General features: G+C 37.6%; 1 protein-coding gene across 1 annotated transcript; it reads left to right on the forward strand.

Annotated features, from left to right (window-relative positions):
• Nucleotides 1-1,071: 1,071 nt before the first annotated feature.
• rnf121 (ring finger protein 121) lies at nucleotides 1,072-20,597 on the forward strand. The gene is made up of 9 exons (XM_053478483.1): nucleotides 1,072-1,203; nucleotides 4,110-4,147; nucleotides 5,042-5,183; nucleotides 9,413-9,567; nucleotides 9,886-9,993; nucleotides 11,975-12,095; nucleotides 12,276-12,409; nucleotides 17,878-17,979; nucleotides 19,815-20,597. The coding sequence occupies exons 1-9, from the start codon at nucleotides 1,126-1,128 to the stop codon at nucleotides 19,933-19,935; spliced, it is 999 nt and encodes a 332-aa protein (XP_053334458.1). The 5' UTR covers nucleotides 1,072-1,125; the 3' UTR covers nucleotides 19,936-20,597.
• The last annotated feature ends 2,063 nt before the right edge of the window (nucleotides 20,598-22,660 follow it).

Consider the following 22,660-nt stretch of genomic DNA (forward strand, 5'->3'; position numbering starts at 1 on the left):
AGTTACAACTTTTGTATATAGTGTACAAAGAAATAAAGTATTGCCATTGTTGTGGCCACTTCACTAAAGGCTGGTTTATTTTTATTTTCTCTCTCATCTCCAAAGCTGCTCAGATTTCCTGATGCTCATTGAAATAGGTTTTTAAAGCGTGCTTAATTTATAAGACCATTAGACATGTTCAGTTTAAATAATCCGGTAATTTTCTAGAAAGTTAAAAAGTCGAAAGTATTTACTCTCTTACTCATTTAGCATCTATATACCACTTATCCTATATAAGGGGTCACAGGAGGCAATGAGGGTATCCCAGGGGGAGTTGGGGCACAAGGCGGTTATTCCATCACAAGACACACAAGTACACACACTCACACACTGTGGGCTACTTAGAAACACCAATTAGCCTAGTCTGTGCGTCTTTGGACTGTGGGAGGAAACCCACCAAGTAAGCCGAGGCCACAGTTCTAACCGCTATGTCCTTGTGCCGTATCCTGTCTATCCTCGTTAAAACTAAAAATTCTAATTTGTTTTTTTTACGCACACGACCCTACAGAGTATGTGAAATGCTTATATTACTGTTAGTGACCAAAAAGTTGAAAAATATGATAGAATAGGAAGATCGAAAGATTTTGCTGCAATAAAAGAAAAACTGGACAAATAAAAAAAAATTAATATTAAAATATGGGATGAATTTACAATCCACAATAACATTTAAATTCTACAAAGTTACAATAAAATATGATTAAAGTAGACGTATGTAAAATAATTAAATTACACGAGATCTGCAGGATGTGAAATATAAAAGGATAAAATAGATACAGTGTATAAATATAGAATGGATGGATTTATTGCATCAATCTGAAATTCCCGATAGATGGGGAAGTTTGCGTCCTAAAAGCAGCGTGTTTGTGATTCAATCCCAACCAAACCGACAGTATTATACAGCGCTTTATATACAGCTGTACTGTGTTCAGTAGCTTCGGTGCCTGGGCCCCTACAATCTCCGCACGGTTTGCTTGATTTGCTTAAAACGGAAAAGAACCCGGATGCTGTATTCTGATTGGCTCGTGGCGCGTGTCACCCGGAAGTCGCCGGCTCGCTCGGGTTGTGTGTGTGTCAGCACTCCCTAAGATGGCGGGGGTGTTTGAGGTGGAGGTTGACGGTGTACAACACGACCACGGACACGGGCACGACGACGCCGCCGCTCAGGTAATGACAGCTCCGCGGTTTGACTTTCACACACTCGGTGTTTCTCGGCGCGGGAAGTGAGACGTGCGGACGGCCTTCGAGATCTTGCGGAAACGGAGCTGACAAAGCTAAACGCTAGCAGCTCTGATTGGCGATTCGAAAGGCTCTGTCCCAAATCGCCATTTTATCAGACAGGTAGTGCACTAGCACGCGGAAGCCTCGTTTCCCTACAGCGTGTGCAGGGCGCGGGTGTAGGGAGCAGGAAGGGATTTGGGACTCGCTGTGTGATTTGGTGTTCAGCCAGAGAGCTCTCTGCTCACAGTGTTATGTACTGTATTTGATTTCATAGTGTTTATTTCTATCAGGAAAATAGTAAGATAGAAAATAAATACACTATTAGATTACTGCCTTTAAACCGAGTGCAAATATGTATAATGATCTTTACAATTGATGTTTGGGCCAGGAGATGAAACGATGTAATCTTTCTTTTTGTAGATAGATTCGATAGATTTTTCTTTTTTTATGCATCAAAAATTTACAAACTGACTAAAAGGTACTGATTTAATAAAATGATCATACCTGGGCTCTAAAATCTGTAAATATTTATTGAATTATTAGATTTTAAAAAATCCCCCTCAATTTGTGTTAATTATTTTTTTATTTTTTAAGTAAATCATTGAACTGCTTTTACATTAATTACTGTAATGTGAACACATTTTTGTATATATATATATATATATATATATATATATATATATATATATATTCTTATTGTGTTCCTGTTTTCAGTGTTGGATTTCATTTTAATTACATTTTTTTAAAATAAAATAAAAACCTTAAATAAAACCTTATAAAACCTCTGACTTATATTAAATAAATTTTTAATAGAATTATGAATAGCTGACAGTCTAGGAATAAATCTGTACACATAACTGTGATAAACCGTACATATTACAGATCGTATACTTTATATTAAACAAAGGACGTCTATTATCTTTTATTTTTTTTCTAATTTTTGTCATCTATCATTATCCTGCGTAGAAAGTGTGTCTGGGTTTATTAATCAGTCCCAGTTGTAACACCTTTATAATACTAAGTAATAAAAGATAGTTTTTGTAAAAATCTTTTTATTCGGTAGGAATAATAATTATTTTTAACTAATCAGGGCGGCATGATCATTTTTTTTTTTTTTTTTTTCATTATTAAATCGCATTGCGATTATTTTCACTCGATAGTTCAGGACTGGAATTTCCTACAAGTCTACCTGAATCTCCAATAACTACCTGGACTCCATATTAACATCAATTAACATCAACTGTTATACTGAACTGGCTAACACACCTAACACACAGTATGAGTGCAGATCAATCCCTGCTATCTGTTATCACCCAGATGAGGATGGGTTCCCTGTTGAGTCTGGTTCCTCTCAAGGTTTCTTTCTATTACCATCTCAGGGAGTTTTTTTCTTGCCACTGTCGCCGCCGCCCTCGGCTTGCTCATCAGGGACGATCTGACCATTTTGATTCATACACACTCACATTCCATACGAGCTTAAATAATTCTTTTGATGGTGTAAAGCTGCTTTGCGACATAAAGCGCTATACAAATCAAATTGAATTGAATTATTCTGACACAATTTGATTATATTATAGTTTAATTATATAGATCAATGGGTTTATAAGGTTTTCCATCCATTTTTTTTATATTTAAGATTTTCATTTCATTAAAAAAATTAAGTAAAATTAAATCTAACTGGAAACAGGAACATAAAAATATATAGACATTTCCATAATAAAAAAAAAATTGTTCACATTACAGTAATGAATTTCAATGATTTACTTAAAAAAAATAATACAGTATTTGGCAAATGTATGCATTGTGCATTATTTAATTGTACAGTTTTAACTACGATATGTAATTATTAAATGTAACTGTTTAATCGTGTTTGTTTGGACTAACAGCAAATAAGCAGATAGATGATCTCATTAGGTTTGACGTCCTTATCTGTGTTTTAAACACCTAAAAAAATTTTTTTTAATTAATTAATTATTGTCAATTTCTACATAAATTCCTGACTACGCGTGTATTGCTTGTAATAAAATTGCAGATTTCATGCGATTAAATAATTGGTTTGGCTCATAAACCAATATGACACATGTAATTAACTGCGCAGCTTTCCACCATTTAACACAGTCATGTATTACAAACCGACTTCAAAAGAGTTTTTTAATGATTTTCTTTTTAATTCATGTACGTTTTCGGTAATAAAATATTGCACTTCCTTTGTAGTCCTACAGGTGGTGCACTATTCACCTGGTGGTAAACTATTCATTCACACTTTGGCAGGCAGCTCAAGGTGCAGCAGGTCATTTGCTGAGCTATTTTTAGTATTGTAAGAAAATCTTTTAAAAAGTAATATCAGATCAGGATATTTATAAAATTCTAAAACAGATTTGCAGTGTCTGGATTTCATTATAATATCAGGCACTGACTGGTGATTGCCCATGTCTAGTTAACCAGAGAGAGTCAATATTTTTCCCGAAAAATAGGGGAAAAGCAAATGTAAAAGTTAAAATTAAACTGTAATATTGAATTGACTTTGAGTTTAAAGCCTGATCGCTAAACGACCCACAGAATGTAAGATATTGACCGTATGTTAGATTTAGTCTATAATATCACAAGCTGAGTTCTCATGAGTAACAAGGGTTATAAAAAAAAATGGCAGACATGAATAAATAAATCAAAGTCATGTCCATATTTTTGTTTATTTACCCTTTTTATTAAAATAAAATAAAAGTACAATTTTATTTTAGACAGGGCATAGGCAAGATGTTAAGCAGAGACCTGATTCATGAAAGCACAGCATTTAAAAAATGATATATAATCTCTGTTTTATTTCTTGACCAGAATCTTATTTTCTGTTTCAGGTCGACCTCTCGCAGCTTTCACCAGAAGAGAAGTGGAGGTATGTTCTTTCTCTTTCTCTCTCTGTTTATTTATTTATTTATTTATTTTTTATTATGATCACGGTCACACGATGCCCTGCATCATGAACCAACAAATACACTTATTACATTTGTGTATTTATAGAATCTGCTAATGTTCGGTGAAAGTTACTTCCAATACATTTGCCCAGCGGTTGTTCTTTAATGATGTATAAAGATGTTACAGGAGTGTGTGGCTTAGAACGGTGTTGTATTTGACGGTCATGATGGACGTTACATCTTAAACACAGTCATCCTGCCTGTATCCTGACATACATATACTCAGGATTACGGCGTGGCTCTGTGTTTTAAGATGTTACGTCAGACGTCGTCTAGCATACTGGTAGAACTGGAACGCTGGGTAAATATTTACTTTGTGGTGTGTGTTTAGGCTTTGTGAACAGTAGAGGAGCATGAGCTTCAATCAGCTGAGTGATCCTGGGTCTGGTCACGTTAGACCCCAACGCTGTTGGATTCTTTATTCTGTAAAATAAATTCAAAAAAGATCAAATAATCGATAATATCTACTTTTAAATCTACAATTTTTATCTACTATTAATACATTTTCTTTCATGCAGTTCTCTCCTCAGTTTGATTTCTACTTCCATTTTTGTCAGATTCCTAACATAAGTTTTAGGTTTTCCCCCCGGCGGTTGTCTATACAGGTGTCGATGTTCAGATCCCCAATGATGAAGAAAAATCTCCAGTCGATTTAATAACAGTCCGATCCGTGCTTGTCTTTAGAGCTTGATACAGATAGCTGATACAGAAGCTTCTTTCAGTTTTTTTGATCAGTTCTGATTCGGAATCGTACTGAAGGCGATATCGAGTCCATGAACGTCTGTTTTTTTTTGTGTGTTTTTTCTGTCTGACAGACTGGAACATGCGAGAATGCACGCCAAGCACAAGGGGCACGAGGCCATGCACGCCGAGATGGTGCTCATCCTCATCGTCACGCTCGTCATTGCTCAGCTTGTCCTGGTGCAGTGGAAACAGCGGCACGCCAAATCCTACAACGTGAGTACACTTTGCGTATACCTTATTCCAACTAAAGGCAGGTATTTTTTTATTTATTTATTTAAAATGACTAGATGTGGCACTGAGTCACTCTCGCGTGTTCTGCGTCTGTGTTTGAGAAGCTTTCTGACCGTTTCAGCTCAGGATCTGGTTTGTACTTCAGCTGGAGAGGAACCAGAAGGGTTTAAACGGTCCCGCCCCTCTTATGAGTCTCTGTTTGTTTTGGTTGTTTTTATGAGTCTCTGTTTGTTTTGGTTGTTTTTTTCCCACTGCACCCCATGAGCTCAGAATTTGATTAATCCCGCAGGCGGGTTTTCTGCAGATCCGATTTCTGTTTTTATATTAGAAACAAAAAGTGTGAAGCTGTGGAATTCTTTTCAGCTGAACTTCGGTACACGTTGCATCATGCGTGTGTCATATGAATTTGTTCTTGTTGAAAAAACGCAATATGTTTAGAAATAAAAATGATTCACTGTTGCTGACCGTTCTGAAGACGAACACGTGATCGGTGTTGAATGTCGTGTCATGCTACGTCCTGTTTCTACTTTTTCTTTCTTAGACTAGCAAGTCTTTTAACATTTACAGTATATACCGATTTAAACACAGAATCACAAATAAGCAAAAAGTATGTTTGTATTAGACGTAATTTTTTTTGTGAATAAAAAAAAAAATAAAAAAAATTGATTTTCTTTACCTTCCGAATCAACTACATCACACAGCTATCTTAAAATCTGTTGTTTTTTTGGGGGGGCACTTGGGGCACACCACCACACAGACTCCAAAATGTATTTTTTTCTATACATTTATTTTATTTTTAGTGTTTGCATTTGAGGTGATCTGTTGCAGTTCTGCTATAATCCCATAGGTGGTGCACTTTAAACTCTTAATCATAGGCTGTATAAAAAGCCCTGGACAAACCCTCTGTGGCGCCACCTGTAGGTTTACTGAAGAGCGGTTTTGAAGCTCAGCCGAGGGAGCTCTGGGTGTCACCATCTTGGCAGGAGCTGACCCCGCTTAAAACCTGGTTAATCCATAAATGGGCAAATGGGCGGAGCCAGTTTGGCTGTTGGTTGAAACACACCTACCTAACTCAGTTACCACCCACAAGCTAGCGAGCTTAGCTTTACCTTAATTATTTAAAATGATACGTTAATTTATATTAAACATTCATTTACATGCTAATGCATTTGATTGAACTTCGTCGTCCGGACCTTACTCGCTGTCGACTCCTCTACATTCCTTCTAAACAGCTAGCGGATCGACACCTGCAGTGCAGCTGTCAGTCAAATCAGCCACACCCCTAATTATGCGTAAGGATTAATATAATTTTAACTAATGAGTTTGATAAATATTCACCTGCCTGCACATGTGTTGTGAATAGGAAACTAACTGTCGAAACCAGACGCGTTTTTTTTGGACCAGGCTGTAAACAGGTTTATTTATGTTCATTTGTAAATTTGGGCATTTTAACATTTTACCCCCATGGTGGATTGATATACTTTATGAGCCTCTTTATGCAGTTCACACAGAACAGAGTGGATAGCTCTTTCCTCTCAGATAAACTCTGTGCTTGACCACTAGGTGGAGATGTAGTGTTTGTGAACTTTGCTACTCATAACTGATGAATGACTTTAGTAAGTCATGCACCACGTTGGCACCGGTGACCTATAACCTCTCACTGCATCAATTGCTCAATTTCTATTACTGCCAACGTTATCAGTTCTACAGAATAAACATTTGTTTTCCAATTATATATGGAACACTTGACATAAATAGATTAATAAATAACAAGTATGATATTTTTAATGCCTGTTAGTTCATACAGGAAACTCTCATGGTGTCATGCGTCATCGTTTATTAATCAGGCCTCCCTGCTGCAATTAAACAATAAAACAATAAAGTCCTTTCAGTAGTTAATATCAGTTTTGATCATATAGAAACCAGTTTAAATACTTAATGAGAGGTTAAATACACACTCCACCTTTGACAGTTTCCATGGGAAAGGCATGAAAGCCGAATCGTATACTATACAAGCTCATGTTAACGTAACGTTAATCATTTACATGAAATATCAGATATATTTATTTTGTTAAAAAAGGGTTTTGTTTTATGGAAGAAGGAAGATTTGAGCATATCATCAGAGGAAGGAAGAGATGGGTCTCTGTCATTGTACGCAGATGGTAAGATAGCGTGTTGTGACATTCGTTAAAGGGCAGCGTTACATCACGTGACAAGTGGATGCCACAGCATGAGTTTTGTTCACAGCTAATTATTAACCAGCGTGTTTGCAGTTTCAAACAGGGTGCTACTAAAACTTTTGTGCATTTTTGTGGACGTTATCAATTTTCAATTTCTTATTTTATTTATTACAGTAATTATATTAATTATAATATATTTTCCTGAGCTTGCTCCAAGCCATTTCTTCATGTTTGGGTCATTCAATTCAATTCAATTTTATTTGTATAGCGCTTTTAGCAATTTTCATTGCCGCAAAGCAGCTTTACATAGTCAAAAGAATTATTTAGGTTTGTATGAAATGTGAATTTGTATGAATCAAAATGGTCAGTTTGTCCCTGGTGAGCAAGCCGAGGGCGACAGTGGCAAGGAAAAACTCCCTGAGATGGTAAGAGGAAGAAACCTTGAGAGGAACCAGACTCAACAGGGAACCCATCCTCATTTGGGTGAAACAAAAAGCAGTAAATGATCTGCATTTATACAGTGTGTAGGGTGGGAGGCAGTTCAGCTATAATAGCTGATGTTAATTGATGTTAATATGGAGTCCAGGTAGTTATTGAAGACCCAGGTAGACTTGTAAGAAGTTCCAGTCATGAACTATCGAACTGTCAAGTCCCCAGAGAAACAGTTGCCAACACCAGTCAAGGCCAGAACCATTTTCTAGGTAGAGAGAATCATCCCCAGACACCAGACGCATCCCAGAGAGACACACGGGGCATCCATGTGACGAGATCTTCAGCCAGAAGCGGGGCACCAGGATGGGTCAGACAGGTCCGGAGGGCAGAGGGAGTCTGGATCACTGGCAGCTCAGGAACGACATGTGTAGCTCGACAGAGAGAGAGAGAAAGAGTGAAAGGGGGGGACAGGAGGAGAGAGGAAAAAGAAAGAGGGGGGGAAAGAGAAGAAGAGGAGAGATGGCAGTTAGAGGAGTTCATTAAAGGATTTAAGTTCATTAAAGGAGTTCCTGGGAGGCTGACGTTTCAGATTTTTCAGTGTACTCAAAAAACTTTCTACCTTAATGGTAGAAGCACTGGGATAAGTTCATTAGTGTATCAGGGGATTATATAGAGAAATTAAGGGAGTTTTTACTCTCGTGTCTGTGTTCTGTTATTCTGGACAATTACATCTGAACATGTTTAAATTTTACGATCTTAGTAACAAACATATGTATAAAATAACTAAAAACGAAACCAGACGATTGTTCCTCGCTCTGACTCACCTGTCTGTTGGCTTTCGCAGGAAAATACTGTTTATCTGACCACACATGCAGCCGGAAAAAATTTAAAACCTTTATTTCCAAGGATGGGAGATGTTAGCCAGAAGACCTCGGTCGTCATGATCGCTGACCTTACATCTAAATCGTACTAATCCAGGACAGAACTTATTAGAACTAATTAAAAACAGTAATCAAAGTTGGTTAGTGTTAGCGCTCAGTAACTGTCTAGAATAGCGCACACATTTTTTTGTAAGAATTATTTTATTCTGCTGATGGGAGAGTTCTCAAGTTTTATCAGAAAAATGACAACTTCTATTATTGCTTGCATTGAATTATGTGCGTTAATGTGATGTAAAAAATTCTTCAGTCCAAACTTGATGCTAGCTGAATTCCTGAGTAGATCAGCCAAGGTCAGGGTCTGTACAAAAAAAAATCTCAAAATAATTTTTAAAGTGTATGATTTTTTTTTATTTAGTTTATTCATTTAGGAAGTGTTTTGTAATAAGTAAACCCCAAGGATATCCTCACAGTTTTACTCACACACACACAATGGAAACCTATCACATGTGCGTCATGTCTTTGTGTTGGAGCTAATTTAAGTTTTATTGTTTTTTATTTTTGGGTGACTGACTCATCCTAAGTATGATGTCATAATACTGAAGTTATAAACTACATGAACGCTGAAACTGGGTAAAAGGTCGTGCATTAGGTCACATGACTTTTTCAGTTTTTACAGCCTAATCCTTATGACTAATAATTCAATTATCCTGTCGTACAGTTGGTGACCCTGTTTCAGATGTGGGTGGTGCCCCTGTACTTCACCACGAAGCTGCATTGGTGGAGATTCCTGGTGACGTGGTTCATCTTCTCAGTTGTCACCGCGTTCATCACCTTCCGCGCCACTCGCAAACCCCTGGAGTGCACCACGCCGAGGTAATTCCTCTTTTTGAAAAATTAAGATAGAATTGAAGGGGAAATGAAAGGGGTGGAGCATCTGAAGAGTCAATAAGATCATGAGTTATCCAGAATCAAATGTTGTGTAACATCATGACGGTGACCCAGTGAGTTTACGAGTCGTAGGTCATATGTCATTACGTTTCAACTTTTGTTAGTCACCTCTTTGCAAATTCTTTGTTAAGAAATCTTTAAATGCTTGAAGGGAACACCTCACTACACCGCCCCCGCTACACATATCCATCCAAAATTTTTCATTTTTTCTCTCTCCCTCTCTCTCTCTCTCTCTCTGTCTAGATTGGTTTACAAATGGTTCCTTCTCTTGTACAAGATCAGCTACACGACGGGCATTGTGGGATACAGTGTGGTCATGTTCACACTCTTTGGCATCAATCTGATATTTAGGTGAGTTGTACACTCGGTGAGATCAAAGCAGGGACGCCGCGGCGAGAGTGTTGTTTACAAACTCATATTCATTCAGCACTTTACTGTCTTAAAAAAAAAAAAAAAAGTTTAAGTGCAAAATGTTAGATGGGGGGTCGTTACTGTATTTAAGTACAGATTTAACATCTGTAGGTTTATTAAAGGACACTTTTTACTTTTACTTCTCTCAATGTTACAGGAAATATCTGTACTTTTACTTCACTACATTTCTGAATGGTGCTGCGATACCCAACCACAGTGCTGTGTAGTATTTAGGTTGTACTGTGACAAACACACAACATTTAGGAATCCAACTCATGCAAAACACAAAATTACATGCAATTCTTTTTTTACGTACAATTATTTTTGACTGATTTTAATCCATTGAATTTCTCCACCTCCAGGCTATTATGTATAATCACATGACTTGCTTTTCCTTCAACGCCCGCCGAAACACCTGACCGGTGTTTAAAATCTGATCAAGAAGGCTACCACGAGCTAGCTAATACACGTGGAAATGGATGATTTCTACAGTACTTTTACTTCAGTAATACAGGGTGTCCCAAAAATTTTTATTTCAATCATTTTTCACAATCATCAAAATTAAAACCTAAATCAGCAACAGTAGTGTTGGTACTGACTACCTCCAGAATTGGACACAAATGTCCAAAAGTGTGTGTTTACACTGATATTGCCGCCTCGCCGCAAAAAACACATGGGGTGTAGCGATTATTTTTTGAGGAATGCACAATCCAGGTTAAAGACCATATGCACAGCGTCTGGTCGCGGCTTTTTAACTTTTCAACCTTGTTTTCGAGTGAAATAATAAACATGTTAGCAAAACAAGCTCAAAACATTTGTCATGAGAATAAAGTGATGTTTTTCTCCCCCTTAGACATTGTGGATCACCCTGATCATTTTTTTAGAAATCCAAAATATTCCACGCCACCTAATCTGGGTGGAAAGAACCCAATTGAACAAGTGGTACACCTCGTGAAGTTTCTGAGCAGTGTTTACCATAGGGGAAACCAAGGGGTGTTCAAGTGAAAGCGGGACTTTTGATAATGGTTCAGAATAACAGAACACAGTGCTGAGATTAAAAACCCCCTTTATTTCTCCATATAATCCCCTGCACGGTGCTTGGAAGCTGTCTCAGCACGCTCAAGCCTTGACCGGCCCTGCCTGTCTGATTCACCTCTGAAACACTGGCCTCCCAGGAAAGCTTTTAATAAGACAAATATGTGGAAATGTCTTGCAGTGAAGAAAAGACCTTACAGGGGATGTAGAAATAACTCCCAGCTGAGTTCCTGAAATGTGCAAGTGGTGTTGGTGAAAGAGTGTGTGTACAGTATCACACACACACACAGACGCGTTTCTTTAAGTTCCACTTTAAAGTGAACGCTTGTCTTAGATTCCACAATTATTAAACGTTTCTAATTACCAACAAACGGTTTCTACACCTGAAGGTAATGAGAGCATTAACACGTGATGTGGTTCTGTTACTCTACACTCCAGTGTGTCAGAGTTTTTTAGAAACGACATTGTTTACCTGAAATAAAGTCGTCTCATGCAATAGCTGTGACTTGTGTGTAATCTGCAGGTATTCAAATAACTCATTGTGTTTGGCATGTCAGGTGCTTAACGAACGGGAATGACTCAGAGGAACACTGCATGACTTGGCAAGATTTTGTTCTGCATTAAAATCCCTAATCTTAACATCAGTCAGGGAAATGCTGAACAACAGGATGGGTCAACATCCACAATCACATGAAAACCAATAGGCTGCATGAGTCAGGTGTATCGTATATGCAAAAAATGAATGATTATATGGTTTTATAACAAATTTGTTTTACATTTTGTCTGTACTGTTCAAGATCTTTATTTTTAACACAAATTTAAGTGATAAACAGGCAAGTTTTTAGTTTTTCTTTTTTTCTTTATTTTGCTCATATTTCTCTCTCAGAATAAAACCGGAGGATTCCATGGATTTTGGCGTCTCCATGCTGTTTTACGGACTCTATTACGGCGTCCTAGGCAGGGATTTTGCGGAGATGTGCGCAGACTTCATGGCTTCTACAGTAGGAGTGAGTATCTGATGATTCTTATTTAAAAGAGACAGAGCTAAGGTAACGGCGAAACTAGCTGATCATGATCTTCACATATGCAGAGGATGGCAGACGTACCAGGCTTTCCTCTGAGATACGGTTGTGTGGCTTCACACTCTCCTGACATGCTGCCTTTTAAACCTTTGTGCCTTGTGTCAGTATTACAGTGCATCCGGAATGCCCACTAAACACCTGTCGGACAGCATCTGCGCCGTGTGCGGTCAGCCCATCCTGGTGAGCGTGGATGAAGAAGGAATCATGGAGAACACGTACAGGCTGTCCTGCAACCATGTGTATCCTTTAACGATTTAAAGCACCCATAGGTCGCACCCATAGGTCACATGACCACCTGACCGTAGCCTGTGTAGGGCGACAAGACCTCAGTAACTTTTCCAGACACTTCGAGCAACAACGCTTCTCTGTCATAGCGGAAGAAGATTGTTTTAAACCTGGACGTGGGTTCATGTTGGTGTTGGCTAGAGATGCGCGAGTGTGGCCGGGAATATCTCTGTAATGATGAGGAAACCAAAAACAAACCCACACACGCACACACAACCAAAGTAGGAGGATATAGCTTAGCATTTCCCAGCATGTCATTACAGGACAGTGTGTGTACAGTGTGGTGTTTTCCTGCTGCTCGTTTATATCATAAGGAAGGGAAATATAGCATTGTCTTTCCAGTCATGAGGTTCTCCAGGAACTATGACTTTGAACTGTTTTTATACATGACTATGACGGTTATGTCTGTGTAAAAACAATGAAACGCGGCATAAAATACTGGATTGTAACCTCAAAAGTAGTTTAGAAATAAAATAAGTGATCAAACAGAAATTATTAAAGGAAAAGGTAACAATCTTAATTAAATTATACAGTTGATTAAGATGCTAAAAGCTATTTCATCAAAGTGCTTCTAAGTAAAGTGAACCTTCAGGAAGGTCCTTCTGTCAGACATTCTGATGAATCAACTAATAAATAAAATTAAAACTAATAAAAGTACTTCAGTTCCTTTACACTAAAGTAATACAGACGTTTTTGTAGGTGTATGTGTACAGTATGTGTATGGTAGTCTATAAAACATAGCATTATCATATTCTACAATCCATTACAATAATTATAAACGTGTGAGAAAGTTTTTTTTTTTTGTGGTAGCTGAAAGTATTGAGACAAAATTAAAATTGTTTTAATGACTGTCAATTTTTTACAGTAATGATGTTCAACAGGCACTTGTAAGTCAGACAAATATAACATAACATGTATAATAAAATAACCACAAATGTCTTTTCTGTGCTCAGATCATCAGTTTTATTTAACCCCCAAGTGACATTCATTCCTAGTACTTCCTTTTCCAGTTATAACAGCTTTTAAACGTGAATAGCTTGTCACAAGTGTCTTGCAGTGATTTACGGGTTTCTTAGCCTCCAGTTCAGTCACATTCTTAGGCTTGCGCGCTGCAACTGCTTTCTTTAAGTCCCACCAGAGGTTCCCAATCGGATTTAAGTCTGGTGACTGCGATGGCCACTCCAAAATGTTCCAGCCTTTAATCTGCAACCATGCTCTAGTGGACTTGGAGGTATGCTTGGGATCATTGTCCTGTTGAAAGGTCCAACGTCTCCCTAGCCTCAGGTTTGTGACGGACTGCATCACATTTTCTTCCAATATCTCCCGGTACTGAAGAGAATTCATGGTACCTTGCACACGCTGAAGCTTCCCTATACCTGCAGAAGCAAAACAGCCCCAAGGCATGATTGAACCCCCACCATGCTTCACAGTAGGCAAGGTGTTCTTTTCTTAATAGGCCTTGTTCTTCCTCCTCCAAACATAGCGTTGATCCATGGGCCGAATTTTGTTTCATCAGTCCACAGAACACTATTCCAAACTTTTGTGGTTTTCCACATGACTTTTGGCATACTGCAGTTGACTCTTATTCTTTGGAGACAGCAAGAAGGTGCGCCTGGAAGTTCTGGCCTGGAGGCCTTCATTACGCAGTGTGCACCTTATTGTCTGAGCTGAAACCAGTCCCCTCATTTGACCAATCTTTTTTTAGTTCCTCAGCAGTCACACGGGGACTTTTCTCCACTTTGCGCTTTAGGTAGCGCCCAGCAGTCGAAGTCAGCACCTTCTTTCTGGCTTGACCAGGTAGCATTTCAACAGTGGCCTTTGCCTTGAATTTGCGAATGATGCTTCCTGTGGTGTCTCTTGGAATGTTTAACATCTTTGCAATCTTCTTATAGCCATTGCACTTCCTGTGAAGAGAAATCCCCTCTTCTCTTGTCTTCCTGGACCATTCTCTTGACTTCACCATGTTTGTAAACACCCCAGTAAATGTCTAGAAGGAGCTGAGTATCACAGTCATTTTAAATCTGCCTAATTGGTGCTTATTATGCTTGATTGCTGCTCGTTGACATCCACAGCTGTTTTTAATACCTGATCGAAAACACTTGAATGAACCTCTGTTCTTAAGAGTGGTAGTCTTTAAGGGGTTGAATATTTGTGTCAATGAAGAAATAAAAAAAAAACATTTATTACTGTATTACAAAAACAATTGATGTCATTTTAGATGCATTTGGTTCTTTAAAAAGTCCTTGTAAGATTTCATTCTGAACACAATTACAAATGTACACTGAATTCCCTAAAACCCTTTACAGCATTGGGGGTTGAATAATTTTGAACACAACTGTAAACATACTAGTTCACCATAATACTCTACGTTCTTAGATCTGCTCCTTTACCCAAGACAAATCTATTTATAAAACTGCTTGATTAAATAAATAGGTTTTTAGCCTGGACTTAAACACTGAGACTGTGTCTGAGTCCCGAACACTATTTGGAAGACTATTCCATAACTTTGGGGCTTTGTAAGGAAATGCTCCGCCCCCAGCTGTAGTTTTAATAATACACGGTACTGACAAGCAGCCTGCATCCTTTGATCGAAGTAGGCGTGGCAGTTCGAAGGACACTAGCAGATACTGCGGCACTATTTAATGCTTTATATGTCAAGAGTAGTATTTTAAAATGGATATGAAATTTCACAGGGAGCCAATGCAGTGAAGATAAGATAGGGGTGATGTGCTCGTATCTTCTGGTTCGAGTGAGGACTCTCGCTGCTGCATTCTGGACTAACTGAAGATTGTTTATACACCTAGTTGTTACAATAGTCCAACCTAGAGGTGAGAAAAGCACAAACTAGTTTTTCTACATCATTTAGTGACAATATATTCCTTATCTTGAGGTAAAAGAATGCTATCCTGGTGATATTGACCACATGAGCTTCAAATAAATGTCTAGAATCTAGAATCACACCGAGGTCCAGAAAGGCCATTTAAAGTTACAGTGTGATCAGAAAGCTTACCTCTAGCTGCTTGTGGTCCAATGAATAGAACTGATTAATGATATCACAGGGAGAACCATAAGACCTGGCTTGTATACGTTTCAGGACGAGGCAAACGTTTGGACACATCTTCTATTTTAATGTTTATTTAATCATTTATTGTTTAAATTTTCTATGTAGTAGAACACTACTGAAGACGTTAAACCTATATGATAATGCACATGGAACGATTTGATCAAGTAAAGAGAAGCGACAGTCCATCATCACTTTAAAACCTGAAGGTTCATAGGTCTGGAAAACTACAAGAACTTTCTTTAAAACCTACATCATTTTCAAATGCAGTCGTGCCAACCGTGGAACACTCCGCTGAACCTGTCTCGCAGAAAAGGAAGAACACGATTTATAACACATCAGGTTCCTTGACTGCTCCTGCCTGCTTCACCACTGTACAACAGTTTGTAATTGGGTTTAGAGTTGTAGAGACAAAAGTCATGATGAGCGAGTTCCTCTTTTACCATGAAGCTGTCCACCCTCTTGAAGCAGGTTTGTCGTGCTCCTGAGAGGCCTCCCCAACGTTCCAGCACGCCTGCAGCCATGCACTAGTAACTGAGGGAGTTCCCTTTACTGTACACATGCCTGTACATGTTTGTTGGTAGGTTTCCATGACGTACAATGCGAGATATGTTGGAGGACAATTTTAATAGTCACAGCAAACAAAAAAAAGGAACTGTCTTTCCGTTTCCTCATCGTATGTTAGTGACCCAGGTTTCCTTATTTACCAGTACGCTAACATTAAGCCACACAGAAAATTCACTGGAAATGCCTTTTTAGCCTGTTCACCAGAACAGATTCCTGTAGATTCTAGGAATTGGAGCACCACCCTCATAATGGTGGTTTCGATGGTTGTGGTGGTGGTCATGGTGATGATGATGGTAGAGGTGAAGTGCTCTCACTAACCCCTTGGCCTGACTTGCTGACTGTAAAGCTCATCATGTGGATCCATTCAAGAGTAAGACCTCATGGAGCAAGTTGCTGCACGTCAGCAGTGTTTTCTCGCAACACTGACACACATTTTTTTAGCTACGCATCATTGGTAGTGAGAACTTCCTCTCGCAGACAGCGGTTTGCTCATTGGAGTTTCGATGTGACCACATTAACATCCTTTTCTTTTTTGAATGGAGCTAAATTGATGTCGTTTCCACAACAAATGAATAACATTGGGAGCTACTGTATGTGTGTATCTTCAGGAGTCAGAGATCTCCATAGATATGCATTAATGTGTAAATTGAGCACAAAGAAAAGTCACAAAAGGCTTTCACCCTCTATAATTAAAGGCACCATAATGATTTATCAAACAGTAAATTATGATCATAGCCCTTAAACTGTGGTTTCTGTTTCATTGTTAATTTAAACAAACCTGATAGCGATCTAGCTAAATAAAGATAATTGCTTTTTTTTTTTTTTTTTTTTTTTTTGGTCTCCTCTTGATGGAGAATTCCTGATGCTGGATAAAGACTATCCAGAAGGCTCTAAGACCATGCTGCAGAATTAAAGACACTCAACTTGGATAGACGCTACTGAATTTTTTTATTATTATTATTATTCAATCTAAACGACAGATGAAAAAGGGAATCGTCTGCGTGGTTTACTGTGTGCTAATCAGGTTTATCTGATTACTTTCCCTGTTACTTTCTCATCGTCTATACCGCTTTATCCTGTACTCAGGGTAGTGGGGGTGGAGCCTATCCCAGGAGACTTAGGGCAACAGGGTGCCAATCCATCATAGGACACACACACACACACATTTACACACTACGCAGACGCGCACACACTCATTTACACACTACGGGCAATTTGGGAACGCCAATTACCTAACCTGCATATCTTTGGAATATCTGTGGGAGGAAACCGGAGTACCCGGAGGAAACCCACCAAGCACGGGGAGAACATGACAGGAATCGAGCCTGCACACAGACAGAAATCGAGCCTGGCCGGGAATTGAACCCAGACACTGGAGGTGCAAGGCGACAGTGCTAACCACTACACCACCGTGCCTGCCCGAGCTGTGACTGTGGAACAAAACATGCCTCCAGAGGGCGGAGCTTATGTTTTTTTTTGAAGAGCGTTAAATAGAACGATCATTAATATTTGAACAGATCATCAGAAGTGATAAACGCTTCAGTATCATTGAGGAACAGCTTTAAAAAGCTAAAACACCGATTCTGATTCTCTGTCCTGCTGTCTGCTTAAAGGTAAACACGTCTCTCATGATCGTAGTAAAACGCAAACTCCAGCGCAGGTTCTTCAGTCAGAGTTTCTAATTTCAGTTCTATTTTTAATCCATTGTCTACACATTTCTTGTGTAGTGTGCTTAGTGTGTATGATGTTTATTGTATGCCGGAGTGTTCTTTCCTTGACTCTTTTTTTTACCAGATTCCACGAGTTCTGCATACGAGGGTGGTGCATTGTGGGTAAGAAACAGACATGCCCATACTGCAAAGAAAAGGTGGACCTGAAGAGAATGTTCAGTAATCCGTATCCTTTGTTTTTGTTAAGCGTGCAGACATGCTGAATATTAGAACATGACATTTATGTGTGTTTAATTGCCTGATTCTTTAAGAAAAAGGAAGAAAGGTTGAAAACGGAGAAAGAGTTGTAGCAATTACTCAAAATTCTACTTTATTATGATTCAGCGATGTCTCAGTTCAATTCGTTAAAGCACCCAGCACTATACAGTAAATGCACTGTAATCCCAAAAGAATTATAACAATAATGCACAGCGTCTGTGTGAGATGCGCAGACTCTTAGAGCGTATAACTCAATAAACCTGTGCGTTAGAATGCAATATATTTTAATGCGCTTAACTAAACATATTGAATTATTTATTTACATTTAATATGTTGATAAAAATGTTTCAGGAATCAAACTTCCAGTCCGAATTCATCTTAAAGCTCACACAGAAATTTTCAGGATTTGGAACGAAAATACTTTTTCTTTTTTTTTTTCTTTTTTCTTTTTTTTACAGATCATTATTTGTTCTAATTAAAGTGAACAAAATCCTCACAAAAGGAAAATAAATAAGTTAAGCCTTTATGTTTAACCTGTATGTTACAGAACAGTTAAATTCTTTTGCATATTAGAGCTTTTAAAATAAACAAATCCTAAATTGGTGTAAACACTGCAAACCTCGAGGAGGTGTGGCTTAAGTCACAAAGCTAATGTTAGCTTAGAATTCTTTTTAGATTCTCGATCCTGCGTACCAAGATGGGAAAATCTCGTGCTGGGGCAGATGCAGTGTGTTGGTGCTGCTAGTGGGGCGGGACCTCATTATCATTCTAATTAATTCATTAAAGAACAACGTTCTTAAACGTTGGACAAAGCGTGATATTTTTTTATTTGTTAAAAAAATTAAAAAGTGAGGATGCAGGTGTATAAAATTATGAGATCGAACGGTACGATGTGGTACGATTCACTGAAACACATTTCATTACAAGTACGCATCGTCTCGTTCATACCTCCACTCCCCCTTTGTTTGCTGAACCATGGCCCTAAACCACCCGCTTTATATTTATAGAATGAATGATTGAGACGAATATTTGGGGTTTCCCGTGCATGTTCTTGTAGAACTAAAGGAATTCCACACTAGTTTAATCACCAACCTGTTTTGCTGGTTAGTGCGATTGATGGTTTAAAAGTTTCTTGTTTTTATCCTCAGACTGAAACAGATAGTAACCAGAGGGAACAGTTCACTAGAATGTTGAATTGACCTCACAAATCAGAAAAAGATTTTAAGTCACAGATTTCCTGTTTGTCATCAGCCTGGAATTGTGTTCACATTGTTCATGGTGATGGCACAGTTTTGTGTCATAAAGAAACATAAATGTGAAACAATGCAAATTTGTAAATATTCATACTGGTCACTTTAATCGGAACACCTGTGCAGTTATCCAGTCAGACCTGAATGTTCACAACAGAACGGTTGGAAACGTCTCTGTGATGTTTGAGCGTTTCAGAAAATTAAACTAATCTCATGTGAAGATTTTTTTTTTAATGTGCTTACATATAATATTGCATTAAACATCTACTTTTTTTGAGCTGTGGAGTTAACTCAGATAATCGTTCTGTTTAAATGTGATGAAAAGCATCTCAGCACGTCCAAGGAGCTCCAAAAGGGCACAAGCAGGTATCACCCAGGTTCCACTCGTATCCCAAACTGGTACAGGAGACTCAGTGGCTCTGAGATCAGATTCTGATGTTTAACATGAACTGCGATTGGCTGATTAGATAACTGCACATTTAGACAAATGTGTTTATTGGTTTAATGAACTCCAGGTCAACTCCTGTTGGTCTCCTTAACCAGTGTCTGTAAGGTGGGAGAGGCCTCACGTCATGTACGGTCAGTTACTGGACTGGCTTCGTTATCTCGTAGCCTGGCAGCCGGTCATCATCGGATTAGTCCAGGGCATCAATTACATCCTCGGTCTGGAATAACGGCTACGCCATGCCATCCCCTATTCCAGAGAGAGAGAGAGAGAGACTATATGCAATCTGTCTTTGCTAGAAGGAGACTGGGACTGAAACCATAATCACCAAAAGTGTGTAATGTACTGTATATTGGCACGTGCACACACACTGTGCATATGTGTATTTAAAGGAGAAAAAAGAGAAAAAGAAACCTACTAGACGTCTGGTTTTGTTCTTTCATTTTTAAAACGTGTTTCTTATTTTGGGATTTTAATTTTTTTCTTAAAGAAACTGCTAACCTGTCTTAATGTTTTAACTGTAAATCTTACCCTCAAAGTTAAAAAAAAAAAAAAATCACTCTTTTCCAGTAACAATGAAATTCCCTTTTCCCATCCATTGAAAATCCCTCTTTCACTTCTCATCATACACTTTTGGTTAGCAGTGTGTGCACACTGACAGGAATCTCTGAACCTGTAAAGTGTGCGCTTGTTTGTTTTTTGCTTTTTTTATTATTTTTTTTAAAGGAATGTCGAGAATTGTTACTGCAGTAACACAGAGTTTCTGTTTGACTCCTCACTGAGGCGGTGAGTTTCAGCGGCTCCGTGTTCTGACAGACGGTACACTGGGAGTCTGAATGATCGGATGTTTGTGAAATTTATATGACGTTTAATGAAACTGAGTTCATGAGATCATGGCTGATGGAATTAATGTTGAAAGTATTCTCTGTAAAAAAAATAATAGTTATAAGTCTTTAGTAAACTTTTGAAAATGTTTCTAAGATTTCACAGTTGAGAGAAATAAAGAGACTGCAGGAGAATATTTATAAAAGCTTCGAGTTTCGAGCAGGTTCATTTCCTCAGAGGTGGATTAGATGATTCAAGAAGCTCCACTCGTCTAAACCACACAAAGTTTTACATTTCAGCAGGACTACAGAGTGTGATGATGCTCAATAACACACGGCTGCACATCTTAAATAATGATATAATAATAGAGTTGTGTGTGTGTGTGTGTGTGAGAGACAGACAGAATCTTCTCAGTTAAGATAAATTCAGCTCCAAATAAGGGATTGAAGTCTAATCCATGACTTTAGAAGTGTTGTGCTTATAAGATCTTTTAATGATCTGAATCTTGATCATGTCACAATCTGTAAAGTTATTTCTACTAGATTTGTGTTTCCTCACCAACGCGCAGCGATGCGGTTTACACTCCGTAGATAAATCGCTGATTTATGTATAGAGGTTTCTAAAACATTATGCAGCCTGTAAAACAAATTTCAACATTAATTTTCACTCTACTGGATTAATTTTACACCTCATTATTTTAAATGTTTTTATTAAAGAAATAATTTATTTTAATTAAAATGTTTACAGTTTTATCGTGCCAAATTATTATAAGCACTATGACATCAGCCCCATTATTATTATTATTGTTATTATTATTATTATTATTAACAATAAATGTAATTGTATTTAAGTAACTAGACAAACAACTTGCTAGCAGACCTCAGTAATAAACAAAAAAAATTGGATACTAATAAAAGTGTACTGTACTATACAGTACCACCACGGTAATAAAATAAACTAATTAATAAATCAATTATAAATAACCAAGTGCTGCTTTATATAATAGTAATATTTTTTTAAACTTATTTTAACATAAAATAAATATTAAAATCCATTTTGTACTGTAGACGGTAAGCATATTTGATTGTGTTTATATATGTTTAGGGGAGTGTTGTTTATTTGAATTTATTCTTTTGTCTGAAAAATAAAAAATAATACATAGGCTATATTAAATATGTATTATTAGGTAGCCTTAACTGAATGTATCCGTAGTTATAATACATTGATACTTATTTATTTTTATATGCATAAATTAATATTTAACACTGAGATGTGTGTGTGTATATATATATATATATATATACACATATATATATACACTGCGTCGGTATTTTCCGATTGAAGCGCTCGTCATGACCAAAGCGGAAGCAGAGTGACGTCAGAGCGCTTCTTTTAAGCCGGCTCGCGCCTCTGGGGTGTGAGATGCTCCGCACCATGAGCCGGACCGACACCACTACAGGTACAGATCATCACATCATCACATCATCACCTCTGGGGTTAATTCATTCTGGATTGATTTTTGATTACAGATATCAAAATAAAGGGAATAAATAGATTATTAAGATATAACTTCTAGCATTACAGAAAATTTATCAGAAATATAAATGATTTATTTTTGCTATAAAATTTTCAGACGTTTTTCAGGAGGATGTGATAAAATATATTTTTCTTGATTATTTCTGAGTTCTCTCTTTTATTGACGTCCTCGTGCAGTTCCTGGTTAATGCACGAGATGTTTGACTTTAGATAATAATTTAATACAATATTATATTCTAATGCAAACTTCTCTTAACATCTTAAATACATTCCACAGACTTCAGTAACACACTTTATAAACAGAATTAAAAAGTATTTAACTATTTAAGACCAGAACTTTGGTAGACCTCATTCTAATACATGTGTTATATTTACATATTTATTCCTAATTATTTAAATGTAAACATGTTGATTGTGTATTCAAGCCATTGAGCTTTTTTTTTTAAATTCCCGAATGTGTTTTTATTCTTATTTTTATTATTATTAGATTATGAGATTCTAGATAACATTATTTTTAACCTTGCTTTTGAGTTACTGTATTTAGGTTCCAATTTAATTCCATTTAAACAGATTACAGGAAATAAATCATAATA

Source organism: Clarias gariepinus, chromosome 19 (genome assembly GCF_024256425.1).
Source record: "Clarias gariepinus isolate MV-2021 ecotype Netherlands chromosome 19, CGAR_prim_01v2, whole genome shotgun sequence".
NCBI lineage: Eukaryota > Metazoa > Chordata > Actinopteri > Siluriformes > Clariidae > Clarias > Clarias gariepinus.